The sequence below is a fragment of the Diospyros lotus genome, chromosome 14 (assembly GCF_014633365.1).
Source record: "Diospyros lotus cultivar Yz01 chromosome 14, ASM1463336v1, whole genome shotgun sequence".
NCBI classification, from domain to species: Eukaryota; Viridiplantae; Streptophyta; class Magnoliopsida; order Ericales; family Ebenaceae; genus Diospyros; species Diospyros lotus.
Window position 1 is genome coordinate 15,977,338 of NC_068351.1, and position 18,454 is coordinate 15,995,791.

Genomic DNA, 18,454 nt, shown 5'->3' on the forward strand with positions numbered 1-18,454 from the left:
ATCTTTGGATTCTATCTCAATCTATCCATCATCAACATGTTCACCAATAAACATATAGCCCTTTGATCTTTTAGAATAATGAACAAAGATATATACATTTATTCACTCTAGGGCCTAATTTCTCATATTTATGGGAAGAATTATGGACATATGCTACAAAACCCCAAGGGCGCAAATGTTCTAAATTAGGTTTATTTCTTGTCCAAAATTTATAGGGAGTGGTGGTGACCAATTTTGTAGGCACTAGTTAAGTATGTATCCTACAATTATCAACACATCACCCAATAAGATATTGGGAGATTTGCTTCTACCATCATTAACTTAACCATTTTAAATAAAGTCATATTCCTTATATTCGGTACACTATTCTGTTTCAGAGTTTTTAGCATAGTTAGTTTCCTTACTATTCCTTTTTCTTCACAAAGATCTTTGAACTGATGTGATAAGTATTCGCACCCACAATTAGTTTGGAGAGCTTTCACTCTCAAGTTCAACTAATTCTCAACCAAATTTAAAATCATCTAAAGTAATCCAATGTTTCGCACTTTTGGGAGATCAGGTAAACTATTCCATAGCATGTATAATTATCGATAAAAATGATAAAATATGAACTACCATTCCGTGCTGTAACATTCATAGGTTCACATATTTCAAAATGGATTAGACTTAAAGGTGTGGATGTTTTCTTTTTGCCATTCCAAAGGGTTTCCTTATTTACTTATCAATTAGTCAAGTTTCACAAGTGGAAAATTTCACTTTACCAATTGGACTTGATAAATCTTCTCTAGCTAGCCTTTTCATTTGATCTTGCCTAATGTGACCCAATTTAGCATGGCATTTGATAGTATTGGGGAATCACTGGAGTACAACTAGAACTAATTATGGGAAGGTTGAAAAAATGACAAGAAATTACGACAATAGATTTATTGGGCAAGAATTAGGGAAGACAACTTTCCGGTAGACAATTTTTATGTTCTGTATATATGCTGTAAAATATATAACTTTCATGATTTAGGATTCCTATTCTTTATCTTTTAGTTTATACAAATAAAAGTAGGATCCATGAGGTAGGTAGTCTCTCTTACCATTTCATTCTAGCCTAATTGCCTAATATTCTAACATGGTATCAGAGCCACAATTTGAGCAGAATGTCACAAGAAGAGGTTTGATCTTTAGTGTAACAAGCAGCTCAGAATTCTATGTAGGAGTCAAAGTTGAAATGGCCGTCGATAATCTGTTTCTCTTGATAAGCCTGGTGAAGTTGGATGGAAGCAACTACTTGGCATGGTCCTACTTCTGCAAGTTGTTCATCAAGGCACAAGGATTGGAAGATTATATCACTGCAATGAAAGGTAAGATGCCTACTTTTGATGATATTAGTGTTTGAAAAATGGGAGATAGAGAATTCCCTTATCATATCTTGGCTGATAAATTCGATGCAACCAAGCATTGCAAAAAGGTTCTTACTATTGGATATTGCATGGAATATCTGGAATGCAACTTCTCAGGCCTACTCACAAATAGGGAATAATGCATAGATTTATAAAATCAGGAAGAAAGTCCATGAGACTAAACAATGATAGTGGACTGTGGCTCAATACTATGTAGAATTGAGCAGCTTATGGAAATAACTAGACTACTGCTAGAATTTGTAGGCTAATGTCTTATAGATACCTCTCAAGTTTAGAAGATGATTGACAATAAGAGAATTTTTGATTTCCTTGCTGGACTCAATGTAGAATTTGATTAGGTAAGAATATAAATTCTAGGTAGAGATCCATTCCCAACTATAAAACAAGCTTATTCATATGTTCAACAAGAGGAAGCAGGAAGAAATGTCATGGCTCCTACCCACTAAAAATAGTAAGTCAGCTATGGTAGTAAAATCCTAAATTGACATAAATGCTTCCAATGTAAGAGCTGCTTCGATGTGACTTCTATGGAAAACCAAGGCATACCAAAGAGACATGTTGGTCTCTCCATGATAGACCTAACAGAGGAAGAGAGAAGAAAAATAAAGGTCCTCCTCAAGCACACTTATCAAAGACTGCACAGGAAAAAATTGAATCACGTGCTAAAGTTGGGACTGCCAATGTTTCAAGAGAAGAGTTGGCATTTTTGCAATAGTTGATGACCAAGATTAAGATGGAATCACTTGCCTCATCATCATCATCCTTCCCTACAATACCTTCCTCTCATTATGCCCAAACAAGTAAATTTGTCACAATTTATAGTCCTATTACAGCACTTAATGTTTCTACCTCTTTAGAACAATGTCCTTAGATTATAAACTCTGAAGCCTCAACACACATGACAAGTTCTTCCAAATCATACCTAAAGTATCCTCCTTGTTCTGATAGAGACAAAGTAAGAATAGTAGATGTAACCCTCTCCCCCATTTATGGAAAGGGCTTCATAAACTGCACCACTTCACTTAAACTTTCTTATGTGCTCCATGTTCCTAATTTTGCAAATAATCTATTGCTTGTTAGCTCTCTCACACATGATTTAAACTTCAAAGTCACCTTTTTTTCCAATTTATTGTATCTTCCAGGACTTGAGTACAAGGAAAATGATTAGCTATGGTAGATTGGTTTATGGCTTGTTTCTGTTGGACAACAACCCTATTGGCATAAAAGTATCTAACCCACAAAGAAAATCAAAGTTGTTGCAAAGACGCATACTTTTAATTTAATTGTGAAACACTTTAAGTACATAAAAAACTCAACAAACAAACTGCAACGTTGCCCATGTTCTCATAACTGTTAGACTAAAATAAACAACTAATAACAAACTCCTAAAAACTTGGTCAAGTTGGCTGTAGCATGTTGCACACTCTTAGCCATTAAGAAAGCAGTTATTGAGGCATGTAACATAACTCTCCTCCTGCGTTAGTAGCTGCACACTCCCAACTTTTCTCTTAGAAATTCAAATATGCTTTTAGAGAGCGCCTTTGTGAATATATTCGCTAATTGATCAGTTGTATTGCAATATTGCAGACTCACCTCACCATTTTGTTGTACTTCTCTGAGAAAGTATAGCTTGATATTGAAGTGTTTAGTTTTACCATGGAAAACTGGATTATTTGAGATTGCAATTGCTGCTTGATTATCCACAAACACTTTGGTACTCTCCTCTTGCTCCATATGTAAGTCTGCCAGGATTTTCCTTAGCCACAGTGCTTGGTTGACAGTTGAAGTTGCAGCAATGAACTCTGCCTCAACAGTTGATTGGGCCACTATCTCTTGCTTCTTTGAACTCCATGAGAACATACCTGACCTAAGTGTGAAGCAAAAACCAAAAGTACTCTTTATGTCATCTAAAGAGCCTCCCCAATCACTGTCTGAAAAATCATGGAAGGAAAAAACATGCTTATGTTTAAACATCACTCCAAAATCTTGAGTTCTTTTAACATATCTCAGTAATCTTTTTGTTGCCTTATAGTGCTCTTCACTTGCACAGTGTAGAAATCTAGATAATACATTCACATCTTGTAATATATCTGGTCTAGTTGCAGTGAGATACATTAGGCAAGCTATGAGACTTCTGAAACCAGCTTCATCAACCTTATCTGCTCCATCCTCATTGCAAAGCTTCTCCTTTTGATTCATAGGAGTGCTCATTGGCTTGCAACCCTCCATTTGGAACTTCTTTAAGATCTCTTTAGTATATTTCTTCTGAAAAATAAAAATCCCTTGTTGATCCTGTCTAATTTCCATTCCCAGAAAATAGGCCATTTCACCCAAATCTGTCATTTCAAAAGCCTTCATCATCTCCTGCTTGAATTGTTCAACGAGTGGACCATTGTTTCCTGTTACCAAGAGATCGTCTACATACAAAGAAACAATAAGAGTATCAGCATTAGAGTGCTTAACATAAAGAGTTGACTCACTCAGACTTTTTGCAAAACCAAGACTCAACAAATGCTCATCAATCCTGCTATACCAGGCTCTTGGAGCCTGTTTTAATCCATACAAGGCCTTCTTGAGTAAATAAACCTTGTCTTCCTCCCCTTGCATTGCAAATCCTTCAGGTTGCTCAATATATATCTCCTCTTGTAAATAACCATTAAGAAAGGCAGATTTTACATCAAGCTGAAACACTTTCCACCTTTTTAGAGCTGCCAATGCTAAGAGCAATCTGATGGTATCAAGTCATGCAACAGGAGCGAATGTTTCTAAGAAGTCAACTCCAAACACTTGAGCAAACCCCTTCACTACAAGTCTGGCCTTGTGCTTGTTGATAGAACCATCTGCATTCAATTTGGTTCTAAATACCCATTTGACTCCAATAACATTTTTGTGTTGAGGCCTCTCAACTAGCTTCCAAGTCTGATTTTTTTCAATCATTTTCAGCTCCTCTTGCATTGCAGCTACCCATTTTGGATCTTCTTTTGCTTCACAAAATCCCTTTGGTTCAAACACTGCAACATTGCATCTCTGGTAAACATCAGCGAGCAGCTTGGTTCCTCTAACAGGTGGTTTATCAACTTGTTCACTCTGCTCCAATGGAAAGTCAATAATTTGCTCAGAAATTTGCTTTTCTTCTCGTCCTTCCCAACACCATTGTTGCTCTTCCACAAAATGAACATCTCTGCTGACTAGAATCTTACCAGTTTGAGGTTGATAAATTCTGCAAGCTTTAGAGATGTTGCTATAACCAATAAAAATGCCAGGTTCTGCTCTCCTATCAAGTTTATCTCTCTTCACCTGAGGCATATGAGTAAAGCAGATACAACCAAAAATTTTTAAATTTTGTAGTGAAGGTTTATAACCATACCATGCTTCAAATGGAGTTTTCCCATTGGTAGCTTTTGTAGGAAGCCTATTTAGCAGAAACACTGCTGTATTAGCAGCTTCTGCCTATAAGTTTTTTGGAAGTTCTTTCTCATGTAGCAAACATCGAACCATCTCCACTATTGTTCTGTTCTTCCTTTCACTCACCCCATTTTGCTGTGGAGTGTAAGGGGTAGTGAGTTGGTGTTTAATTCCAGCTTTTTCACAAAACTGATTAAACTGAGCTGATGTATACTCCTTCCCATTATCAGATCTCAAAATCTGAATTTTGCAGCCACTTTGATTTTCAACCCAAGCTTTGAATCTCTAAAAAACTTCTGCAACCTCTGATTTGAATCTTAAAAAATAAATCCAACACATTCTGGTTAGATCATCAATAAAGACAATGTAATATTTACTTCTTTTTAATGATGGTTCTGACTGAGGTCCACAGAGATCAGTGTGGATCAACTACAACTTCTTTGTTGCTCTCCAAGCTGTCTGTGAGAAAGGCAGCCTGGTTTGCTTGCCATAATGACACACCTTGCAGCTTGACAACAATTCATTCAACGGTGGTAGGCCTTACACAAGATCCATTTTCCTCATTAGTAGCAGCGCATTAGGATTGAAGTGTCCCAACCTTTTGTGCCAAAGCTCTACACTGTTGTTTGAACTAAGAAAAACAGCTCGCTTCGCTTCCATCAAGTCTAATGAGAAGCTTTTGCCTCTCATTTTCACTTTGAACAAGTCCTGTCCAGCTGTATCTTTGATCAGACATAATCTGTCATCAAACAGAACTTTATATCCATTTTCAAGCAACTGCCCAACACTCAACAAGTTTTGAGTAATTTCAGGTACATAAAGAACATCAGTTATAATTTTAGTACCTGAACTGCTTTCCATTGCAACTGTCCCTCTTCCTTTGACAACAATAAATTCTCCATTACCAATTTTAACTTTGGAGGCAGCAGTTCTATCAAGCTCCTTGAATAATTCCTCATTGTATGTCATATGATTAGTGCATCCACTATCAATTAACCAGCTCTCATTTGAATTGCTGGTAGCAAAACAAGTTGCTGCAAATAATTGCTCCTCCTCTTAACTTGTAATATGTGCCTCAACTTGTTGCTGTTGGTTTTTATTTTTGCAAAACTTTGCAATATGACCCAGCTAATTGCATTTATGGCATTTTACATCCGGCCTCCTCCAACACTTATAATGAGAATGATTTCTTCTGCCACAATGTTGACAAGAAGGGTAACTTTGTTTATTATAACCTCCATTGTTATTGCTGTTGTCTGCACCTTTTGTTTGAGCATAGTTGTTGCCTTTTACTGTCTTTTTCTTCCCTTTGCTACTTTGACCATTTTCAAGCTTGGCCTGCAGAGTTCCCTCAATGGAACCTTCTTGTCTCATGAGTCTTCTTTGCTCTTGAGCCTGTAGAGCATTCAATAATTCTGCCAATGTAATGCTTGACAGGTCTTTAGTATTTTCCAGAGAGGAAATTGTTGATTCAAATCTTACTAGGACAGTAACAAAAATTTTCTAAACTATTCTAGAATCAAGAAATTCAGTTCCAAGCAATCTTACTCTATTCACAATGCTGAGAAGTCTGTTCGAATACTCCTACACAGTATCTGACTCCTTCATCCTTTGCATTTCGAACTCCCTTATCAGATTCAGCACTTGCATCCCTTTAACTCTCTCATTTCCTTCATACTCTTTCTTGAGAAAGTCCCAAATCTCCTTTGCTGATTTCAAGGTCATAATTCTGGTAAAGATTGCTGATGATACAGCTGTAAACAGACAAGCCTTTGCTTTTGATTTCCTTTGCTTTTTTTCTTTGTGATTCTTGATTTGAGCAAGAGTTGGGTTGTTAAGCAAGGGAGGAACTGCATAGTCCTCTTCTACAGCTTTCCAAAGATCACAAGCTTCAAGATATGCTTCCATTCTAACTGCCCATACCTGATAATTCACACCTTCAAACACTGGAGGAGCAGCGACTGTGAAAGGTGAATCAGAATCCATAATGGGTGTAATAGGGTTGGTTTGGTTTTGAGTGTGTGGTGCACCCTCAAATTCTCACAATCCCTTAAGAAGAAGTGCTCTGATACGTACCACTTTGTTGGTATAAAAGTATCTAACCCACAAAGAAAATCAAAGTTGCTGCAAAGACGTATACATTTAATTTAATTGTGAAACACTTTAAGTACATAAAAAACTCAACAAACAAACTGCAACGTTGCCAATGTTCTCATAACTGTTAGACTAAAATAAACAACTAATAACAAACTCCTAAAAACTTGGTCAAGTTGGCTGTAGCATGTTGCACTAGGGGTGTTCAAAAAAATCGGTGCACCGCGAAAACCGATCAAACCAAACCAAACCAAACCAAACCGAACCAATCGATTTTTTTTTTTTTTTTTGCAGTCCAAAACGGTTTGGTGGTTGTACAAACCGCACGATTTGCGGTTTGTATAATTGGCGGTTTGGTTTAAAACCAAACCGCCCAAGAAAATATAAAAAATATATTATTATAAAAATCACCCCAACAACTCCTACAACTCTTATTATTATAAAAATCACCTTATATTTTTATAATAATATATAACAAGTTTATAATAATATATAACTATTATAATTGTCAACAGATTATAATAGTTTATAATAATATATAATTATTCTTTCTAATATTTTTATAATATATTTTATGTTGTCAATAATTATTTTCAGACCGCGGTAAACAACACCAAATCAGACCGCAAATGCGGTACGATTTGGTGCGGTTTGACCGCACCCAAACCAGACTGCGGTATGATTTTATCAGAAAACTACACTAGCGGTTTAACTTGTTGAAAATGGTTCAGACCAGCCAAATCACACCGTGAACACCCCTATGTTGCACACTCTCAGCCATTAAGAAAACAGTTAATGAGGCATGTAACATAACAAACCCTGTCAGTCCTAAATATGATAGTTAAGCCCCACAAGCTATCTTATTGACTATATATAGCACAAAAGCAATTGGTTGTATCTCAAAAATTAAAAAATAAATTTTAAATAATTAGTGATTTTGAGCCCCTCATTTTTAGGCCCATGTCTAGAGACGGCACTGATTACTTGCAGTGGGGAAGTCGAAAGTTGACGGATCTGCAACTTGTAGCCACCACGGTTACTCTTACTGCCAAACCCACTGTTCCAAGAAGAAAATATATGTATATTTATATATGTATTATGTATATTTTTATATATACATATTACTTTTTTTATTTAACGTGATTTTATGAAGAAAAAAAAAAGAAAAAAAAGTTCTTCATATAAAACATCCCATCTAAAAAAATATGGTTGAAAAATAATAAAAAGACAACCATTAAAATGATCTAACAGAGAAATGCAAGCAAGAAGCTCTGACACCAACGTAAGCAATATTTTTCATATCTTATTAGCTTTAAGATTAGACTTATACTATGAATTTTTGGATATTTTAAAACAGTAGATCTTCGATGCTCATGCCGTATAGTTATTATTAGAATAACCACCCTTGTAAACCCACAAAATCTGGCTCTTGCATAGTATAGATAGAAAAATTTATATTTTTAATTGTCTAAACTTGTGGTGTTTATGTGAAACTAGTAATATAAATAATTGAGTTCTTTACTTATTCGATATAAATGAGAAGATAAAATATATTTTTGATGGTATGGGATAAGCCCAGTGAAATTAATTAATGATCTGAATGGTGCTCTGCTCCAGATAATAAACCAACACAACAGTATATTTGTTACTTATATCTCTGAAATTCTGGACTCTCCAAGGGCAATTCAATCTACGTTATTCATCCTTAATTGGCCTCTGCTCTGCTTTGGTTCGCTTATATCAACATTATCATGACTATTAACATTAGTTGATGGCCACGAATCATCATATATATGTACCCTCCCTTCATCTTACTCTTCCACCACGTACTCTAAGGAAATGTGGCCGGACACATTTGAGGATTGAGGGTGGGAGGTAGGTAGACAGGTAGCTATGGACTGATGGACAGATGGGCTCATACATGCATGTTTGCTGATGATTATGGATAATGCTACATGAACAATTTTATTGTGACAACGTTGTTGACAATTTATTTTATTACGATATTTTGATATTAAAATATTATGATAAGTTGAACTCAAAAACTCAATAATTTAAATATTCGTGCCTTCTTCCTCACTCTCTCTCTCTCTCTCCTCCATTGTCTTTGTCGTCGGCTTCTCCTCCACCCATTGCTGTCGCTGACTTCTCCTCCACCTGCCTCTCGCTCCCTTTCTCTCTCTCACCTACTCGTATTGGCCCCTTTTTGCTATCATCGACGTCTCCTCCATCCATTGCTATCGTCGACGTCTCCTCCATCCATTGCTATCGTCGACGTCTTCTCTACCCATTGCTGCTATCGATCTCGTGCTCTTGCTCTCGCCGTCGGTCTCTCGCTCTCACCTTTCATCCAGTCTTCCATCTCGTTGTCGATTTGTTCGTCGAGAGCTCGCCTCCTTCTCATTCTCTCTCCCTCTCTTTTTCTCCTTCCCCTCTTTCTCTCTTCTATCATTCACGCCGCCGTTCACCACCGTCATATCCGCCTCTATTACCGTTGAAGTCACCGCCATCAACACTGTTCTCATCTATTTGGCAACCAAAAACATTGATCATTTTGCTTCTAATTTTTAAAAAAATTAAACTAACACATATATAAATATATAATATATTTACTGAAAATGTATTTGTATATAACTTTGGGTTAAATATACATATTTTTTAAATAAAAATATAAACTAAATAGAGATATAAATAAATAACATATTTCGGGTTAAAAGTATATTTTTATTTTATTATTTATTTGTATTATTTGCATAACATGAAATATAATATTATGGTTTTGTATAACTTTACATACAATTGTTTACCTTTTAATTCTAGCAATATAAATAAATAATAACATAAAAATATATATAATTATTTATACATAAGCTAATTACAAAATACATAAAATTTTATGCTTTGTATGAATGACAAAGAGAAGAAATATAATTGTATTGTGATTGATATATATGATTATATCTTTTTATTAAAAATAAATATTATAAAATTATAGTTTATAGTTTGATTTTCATTTTATAAATTAAAAAATAGAACAAAACTGCAAAATATTTTTTTAAAAATAGCAAGCCAAACTATGCTCTTAGAAGTTTCAACATGTTACAAGCCAAAATTTTTAAAGTTACAAAATGGGTATAATTTGGTCTATGTAATTTTGTATAATATGTTTTTAGTTTATAGTTATATTTAAAAAACATATTTGTGTATATTTATATATATAAATCTTTTATGTAATATATATACTTAGTTTGTGTATATTTATATTTTGTAGAATATACTGAAACGATAGGGAACGACGAATGGAGAGAAGAAACTGTTGGCCAGAGAGAGAGAGGGGGGGGGGGAGATGGAGGTTTCGACGACGGCTGAAACGGCGACGAGAATGAGAAGAAAGAAAGAGGGAGGAAGAAGAAAGAGAAAATAAGAGAAGGAGATGAAGGCAAGCTCTCGACGGACATATCGACAGCGAGATGGAGGACTGAACGGATGGTGAGAATGAGAGATCGACGGCGAGAGCAAGAGGGTAAGATCAACTGCGGGTCACACATTATGTGATGGAGGACTGAATTGACCACCACAGGCGAGAACAAGAGAGAGAAAGAGAGAGAGAGAGAGTGCGCCGACGCGAGATCAATCAATTGCCAGTCATGCACTGCCGGCAGGTCATACACTACGCAATGGAGGTCTGGATGGCCATGGGGGAGAACGAGAGAGATATAGAGAATACGTTGATGACAATGGGGCATCCGAATAGGGGTGAGAGAGAGAGAAGAGGCTTGGGCGGATATTCAAAACTTTTGGATGGGTTTTGGGTTGAATTTATGTTGAGGGTAAATTTATAATTTCGCCATGAATTGTCAAGGAAGTTGTGGGTCTAGCATTATCCGATGATTATTGTGTTTGGCAGTTAACACACAACACTCTCCACTACTATTGCAGCTATAAATTAAACACATCCACATATATCCAGATACGGACATCTTCACACACCCAAACATGAAACATATATTGATTGGGATGGCATTACACGAACCCACCAAGCTTCATAACTTAATGATGTGTCGTTTTGTTATTGGTCCGATAAATATCTAAAATTTAATAAAATGTAACGAGTAGATTCCCAATTAAACTTTTTTCTATTGTTTTAAAGGTAGATTTCGTCACATACAATAATAATATCAACGACAACTATCTCCAAGATACAAGAACCTCTTCTTGTACTATAAGTTACAGAGCAATGGTAGCAAGACAATATAAATAATAAGGAAATTAAACTCAACAATATTTCTCAAAATAAAGGAAATAGAAAAATTGAAAAAAAAACAAAAAAAAAACGATGAGAGAATTGTTGGTAGATTGGTGATCTCAGACTCTCGCCATGATGGGATATTTATAGTGAAAAATTGGAATGTTGGCATTGCATTTATGCTGCCAACAATATCGCCACCTCGTTGAAGGGATAAGAATAAACAAAAATAAAATAAAATTTATCAGCAATGAACTTCAACTTAAAGATGATTTGCTTACAACAAATAAATAATAATGACCTAGCTTACAACAAATAAATAATAAGATTTTTGACTCAATTAATGACTATCTTATTGATTTAGTCAATATCAGATTAATTATTATTATTATTATTATTATTATTATTATTATTTAAACAATAATATATACATAAGATTTATAAAACTTTTAAAATATATAAATAAATTTCATAACATTGGTTTGGTTCGGAAACGCCTGACCTGAAAAAAACTTTTCTTGTTACTAGATTCAGATTCTGGGGGGAAGATATGTGTGTGCGCTGGTGATGAAGGAGGGAGACAGCAACAGTTCCATGAAGAGGAAGTACCAATTAGCAGCTGAAAGCAGAATCTCCCCCAATGCAGAAAATGAGCCTTTTAGATACACACACATGCATTACAACAAAAACAAGCCCCTAAGACATTCCAAAAAGAATATCACTCACTCACTCACTCTACAATATTATTAAGAGAAAGGTGACAACATATGCACTCATCATGCAGCCCATACGCACGTACAAGCTGCGTTGCGTGCCAACAACCCTTTTCCTTCTCTTCTTTTTCTTCTTCTTCTTGCATGGCTCGTCATTAATAATTAGTAGATATCAATGGTCGCAACGTCAAGAGTCAAAACCTCTTAATTTCATGCATGGCTTGCGTTTAAGCACTAGTTCTGCATTGGGTACCTAACTCCGGCCGCCAGTACTCGCTGTTGCTCTATCTGTATCACGCTCCAAAAGGAAATGAATTTAGCATTCTATATCTATATATATCATTGATCAAGGCTGCAGGAAGAAGTATTTAATTAATTATTAATTAATATATGTTCTTACTTGGAATAGTTCGTGCAGTTTGTTCTTGAGATAGCAGTATTCGTGCTCCAGCAGCTCAAGAGCCCGCAGGCATCTGAAAAAAGGATGAAAATATTGATATTTTACATCATACAAATTAAGTATGAAGATGGAAAGGCCGGGGGCGGGCATACGCATTTCTGTTGTTCTGTTCGGTGGCGGCACGGAAGGCTACGCAAATGTTTCTGAGCCTTTTGGCACCAATGCTGGAGCTGCTGCCCATCAACTGATTCAGGTGCATTCCCATCTTCTTGTAATCCGAGAACTCCCTATCCAGACTGCATCATCATCAACAATACTACAATTAATCAATCAATCTCTTAATTCATTCGACATATATATATTTATATATATATATATTCAACATGACATTAATTGCGTACGATGAATTAATGATACACATGTACAGAGAGGGAGAGAGAGGCAGGGAGGGTGAATTTGTACAGGAGTTGTCGGAGATTGCTGAGTAGCTTCTCGGACTCGTGGAAGTAGATTGTGACAACCTCGGAGACGAAGTTGGGAGAACTGTGGTCTTGAAGCTGCTGCAGCTGCAAGAACTGCTCATCCAGTACTCCCTAGTATATGTAGTTAAACCACCATATATGCATGCACCCACGTAAGTAATTAGACTACTTTTCTTGTATTAATTGATCTAATGTAATGACCACATAGAGAACAAAAAAAAAAACAAGCTGCAACGAGCAATATATATATGCACAGATCACCTGGTGAAAGAGAGAAGCGAGCAAACGATTCATGTCGGCTCGCAACCGGTCCGCACCCAACCCCAGCATCCACAGAGGCAGACCCGTCTTGCCTATTCTTAATGAATGAATGTTTCGCTACGTACGTACTCCCAACAAACACAGCTTAATTGATCAAAGAATGACGAGTAGTGATATATATCTCATGCAAGGGAAGAAGCTTTTATATATATAGTTACTGCGTTGGCTTTGCTGACGAGTAATCGATCGTTCGTCAGTAGTAACGGTGAATGGGTTTAAGAATAGAATTATATATCTAGAAGATCAAAGTCGAAGTTGGTTGGTGGAGTGATCTATCTACCTATCTATAATTCATTCATATCTATATATAAGGGTAAAAGAAAGGGGGCGGGGCGTGGAGTTTGGGTCGGATCGAGGCTAATGCGGGGCATCAGCCGGACCAAGCCGCAGAGGTGGCGGTGGCGCAGCTGCTGTAGGCCGTACTGATCAGTCACCTCCGCGTGCTGTCTGCTTTTCTGCTGCAGGCGCGGCGTTAGCCTCCGCCCACCCGCCCGACAAGTCCCTGCACTAGTCTCTTCTCTCTCTCTCTCTCTCTCTCTCTCTAGCCTTCTTCTTCTTCTTCTTCTTGTCTTTTCTTATCCAGCTTCCTTTTTCTTTCCTTTTCTACATACTGCCAAACGCACACTCCACTGTCACTTTTCTTTCACTTTCTTTTCTTTTCGTTCTTTTCTCTCCACGGAGTGTTTTGTTTTGCAGAGGAACCCATGCTGCTGCTGCTGGTGGCCTTGAAGTTTGGGGGGGAGAGGGGCGTTTTTGAGCGCCCGCTAAACAAGGCCTTCCCCTCCTGACAGCTTTGTTATTTTAACAACTCTATGTATAGGATGGACACGTGGCAAAATGGGTGCTTTGTTTTGGTTTTCTGTGTGTTTGGGTGGACGATGCGTGGGGTGCTACTGAAAAAGGAATTTTGTTTGTGTTTGGAATTGAGGCGGCAGCATGGGATGATGAGACCTTTCAAAAGCGGGCAGTGGGGGTGAAGTGAACTATGAAGCCTTGGGGATCGAAAGCCATTCAGCTGTGGCCTTTTAACTAATTAATTAATAATTAATGAATCCAGCCATCACAAAAGCTACTTGTTAACTACATATGCGGGACGGGACTTGAGAAGCCCATACTTATATGCAATTAATATAATATAATATAATATTATACTTTTCTAAACCATCTTTTATTTATTTATAAAAAGTGTTCATTAAATAATGTACTGCCAATGATGTTTTTTGCGATTATCAACTATTTTAATGAATATTCTTCTTCACAACATATATATATAATAATTAATTAACTCATATATCAAAGGTCTATTATTTAAGATAAATTTTACAATATATTTATGTATTTTATTATGGGGGATAAGTTTCAAAATTAAGGGATTTCTACCTGGAGAATCGAACAATCTATATCAAATTTTAATATGAATTTATTTAATTCTTTCACCCTTTAAACTCAATAAATAGTGATAGAAGTTCACACACGACTTGAATAAAGGAGAGCTAAAGCAGATGGAATTTGGCACGAGACTCTAGCTAGTGGGAAACTCCACGTCTAAATGTACATATTTTAAAACCAACCATTAAAAAACATTTCAATCTAAAAAATAAATATAATTTATCTAATAATAATATACAATAAATGCTCCTTAACTTGTGCCCTAAATGCACTTGTTAACAAAAACCATTTTTAATGGCATCTTACCCTTCTTTTCAATTGTACCTTGTTTTATCAAAATAATTTTATTATTTGATATTTTAAAATGTAATGTATTTATCGCTAATCAAGAGAAAGTGTCTAGAGGTTGAAAATAATTAAAATATAATAAGTAGATCTTATCTAAATATATTGATATATGATATATTTATTACCCTTTAACCAAATTTGTACACTCAGCTTTTCTATTTTCAAAAATAATACTTGTAAACTCAATTTTAATATATTGCATATTCTTTTATTATAATATATTGTAAACTTAATTTTAATGTAATATTGAATTATACATTCCTTTATTATAAACTTTGTTAGAGTCCTGGTTTAGCAAATGTGTAATAAATTGCAACTAAGTGTATATATAAAATATACAAATAGCATTTCCATTGTATTTTTACCTGTGAGTGGTATTTATCGGTTAATTACCAAAAGTCTCACTTCAGCTCACCATTAGTTAAGCTGTACTATGCAAGGTACCATCGTAAACTGCACTAACTTTCTGTCATTAACTCAAGTGTATTTCAGAACAGCAATGCATGTCGTTGTGATTCAAGTTATAGCATTGGTTCTTGCATCTTCATTTGCAGCTGAAAGGAGAAATCATTGGTTAATTTTTTGGCTAATTGAAGGAGAGAGTACATGCACATGCAGCAAGAACAATGTCCAATGTGCATTTTACTCGCATCAAAATATTCCTCCCATTTAAAGATCAAGAATAAAAAAATCAGGAAGGAAGCAAAAATATAGAATTAAAATGGATATCTGTATGTTAAGTATTAGACTTGTACTGTGTAATGAAAATATCAAATATATAGCCATAAAAATGCCTAAAAACCCACACAAAATCAAATGAAGGAATGAAGGAATGAATGAATGATTAATTCATATATAATTAAAAATACTGTTAGTATTCATATATATATATATTATTTTGTTGATTTTTTTTATGCAAACCTTAGATAAGATTATCCTTTTAATTATTAAATAAATGAGGTATACTTAGTGCTAATTTATATATAGCATGAAATGATTGTGCACGCCATTAGAATGGGCTTCTTTTTTTTTTAAATGAAGAAGCATGCTTTGAACTGACGTAAGCAAACACTGGGGAAACGAACCCAAGTGTGTTAAATACAAAGCAAGTACTTTATAGAAGATGATTCTTACTATTATTATATAATTATCCAAATAATTAAATATTCCAACATGTGACATAGATTTCATGATTATGCTTTTTACACACTCCCGTGCTTACTTAGAACAGGCGTTATGTTATTCTGCTTAATTCATTGCATCGAAATTCCAAAGTGTTGGAAGGAGATGGAGGGTTAGTTCGGTAATTCCCTTTGGTTCTTCCTTTTTTTTTTTTTTTTTGGAAAAACAAAAAAAAGAAAAGTTAAGTACTTGAGTTATAAAATAGAAGAAAAATTTTAGTTTTTAAAAGGCTGGGTGGGTTTCGTTAATTATTTTTTTGTAATATCATGATACGAAAAATAATAAAACCCTTAGAATAAGGCTAGTTTTATCTCTTAAGACAATAATAAAAAAATAAAATATGTAGTGCTTAATTAATTTCATTAATTACAAGGATATGTTACTAAAGAAAGAAATATAAAACATTTTGTGTTGTGGGTAAGTGCCTCTATTAAGTGTCGTGGACTCATTGCTCGAGGATAGCCTCATTCTCAAAACTCTCTCTATATATTTTTGCCTCATAGGAATCTGCTTAGGATGGTTGTTTAATTAATGGGTCATCTCATCTGATGCTGCCAAGTATTAATCAGGATCCAAATTTTAGTAACTATATCAATTGAATGGATAATATATAAATGGCAGGTATATATAATTCTCATACAAATTGAAGGTAAATTTGAAATATCATCCCTGATTTTACTAAATTGGATTGTTCATCTCTATATTTTATAAATGAGTTTAACTTTCATACCCTAAGTAACAATAGTTATTTTATTAAAATTCCTAAAAGACCCTCCCCACTCTATTCTCTCTTCCAAAATAAAAACAAAATTAACACATATTACTGTTGAAACCCATGCTAATGGATTCCGATTGACGAACCCAAGAATCTGCTGGTGTGGGTTCCAAGAGTGAAAGAGAGAGAACCTTACCAACTGCATCTTTTGAATCCTCTTTGACCAAATTCGCCGTTGCAGAACTATATAGCCAGTGCTTCCACCATTTTTGGTGAAGCCTAGTTGCCACCAGCCTAATCCCACAAACCCCATTTTGTGATTGAAACCTATTTTGGGTTTGAAATGATTACTTCAAAAGGGTTTTTCAAACTTAGATCTACATTCAAAATTAAGATTTTCAAATTAATCCAAGTTTTTGGGCTAATCAATTACATGTTTTGCTCTTCACCGGTCATAGATGGGTTGCTAAGGTGATGAGGTTGTAAAAGAAGGATATGATAAGAGAGAGAGTGGAGGGAAGGGGAAGAGGAAGAGGAAGAGGAAGGGGGAAGAGGAGGGAACAATAACGATCAAAAGCAACAGAGAATGCAATAAAAAACATAGACATCAATCGAAGAAAATCAAAACTCAGGATGGAATTCCTAATCACATATATAATCAACTGAATCAACACAACACTCCACTAAAACAACTAATTAAACCCCAAAATCACATACTCAACCAAATTAACATAAAATTGGAGGATAAACCTAAAATCTTTAAAAGTTTAGAGAGATAGGGAGATACAAAGAGAAACTTATTGTCAAACATTGCCTTTATCACCATTACCACCATTAGTACATTACTCTTGTCTTGTCTCCCCTACAAAACGATTGCACAACTATATCATAGGTTGACAACGAGGAAAAAACACTACTACCAACCAATGACAATGGGAAGACCCCCATTATTATATGATATGGTTCTAGTCTGGAATCCTATCGCATGATTCAGTTTATTCCCATCATTGATGACTTACAATTTATCTCTAACTATCAATAACTTGAGATATAGTGGAGAAATAAGAGATTGGAGGGTAAGGAAAGAACAGAGAAAGAAAGGATAGAGATGAGAGAGAAACGAAGAATATATCTTTAAATACAGGAGAAAAATAGTTTTTTTTTTTTATTTTGTTAATGGCAAGAGAGGTGTATGCAACTTTTAAAAATATATTATGATCGGTGTAATTTAGTCAAATCTCAAGGGTGGTGCATGAAATTTTTCTTACACTTAATTAAAATAATATAAATATTTTATTTTAGGCGAAAACGCCAATTTCATCCCTACACTATATGCTAACATTTAGTTTAGTACTTATCATTTTCTTTAGGGTTAATATAGTACCTAAAATTTTAAAATTATTCCAACTTAATACTAATCGTTAGTCAACTATTAGCCATAGTTAATTCTTGCTAGTCAAACTAGCAGTCGAGTGGCGATGTTTTTGAAATTGACCATTTTTTTAAAAGTTTAAATATTAATTTGATTCAATTTTTTTACTTATACAAACACTTGAATTATTTAACAGTAAATTCTTATCAATTTTTTTATTTTACTTTTTTTTTCACAATTAAGTTACGTTTAAATTACAGATGTGTCAAACTAAACATAAATATATTTGTATGTAATTCTAGAGACTATCTACGTACCTTAGGTTTATCAGTAAACTGAATTTGGACCCAAATCTAATCCATTTAACAGTATTAA

General features: G+C 34.9%; 1 protein-coding gene across 1 annotated transcript; it reads right to left on the reverse strand.

Annotated features, from left to right (window-relative positions):
* Positions 1-11,730: 11,730 nt before the first annotated feature.
* On the reverse strand, positions 11,731-13,259 carry LOC127790817 (pseudo histidine-containing phosphotransfer protein 6). Its single transcript, XM_052320513.1, has 5 exons — positions 13,014-13,259; positions 12,733-12,863; positions 12,423-12,566; positions 12,271-12,343; positions 11,731-12,158 (listed from the first exon to the last, which is right to left on the reverse strand). Exons 1-5 carry the CDS (start codon positions 13,080-13,082, stop codon positions 12,105-12,107), a joined length of 471 nt encoding a protein of 156 aa, XP_052176473.1. The 5' UTR covers positions 13,083-13,259; the 3' UTR covers positions 11,731-12,104.
* Positions 13,260-18,454: the final 5,195 nt, after the last annotated feature.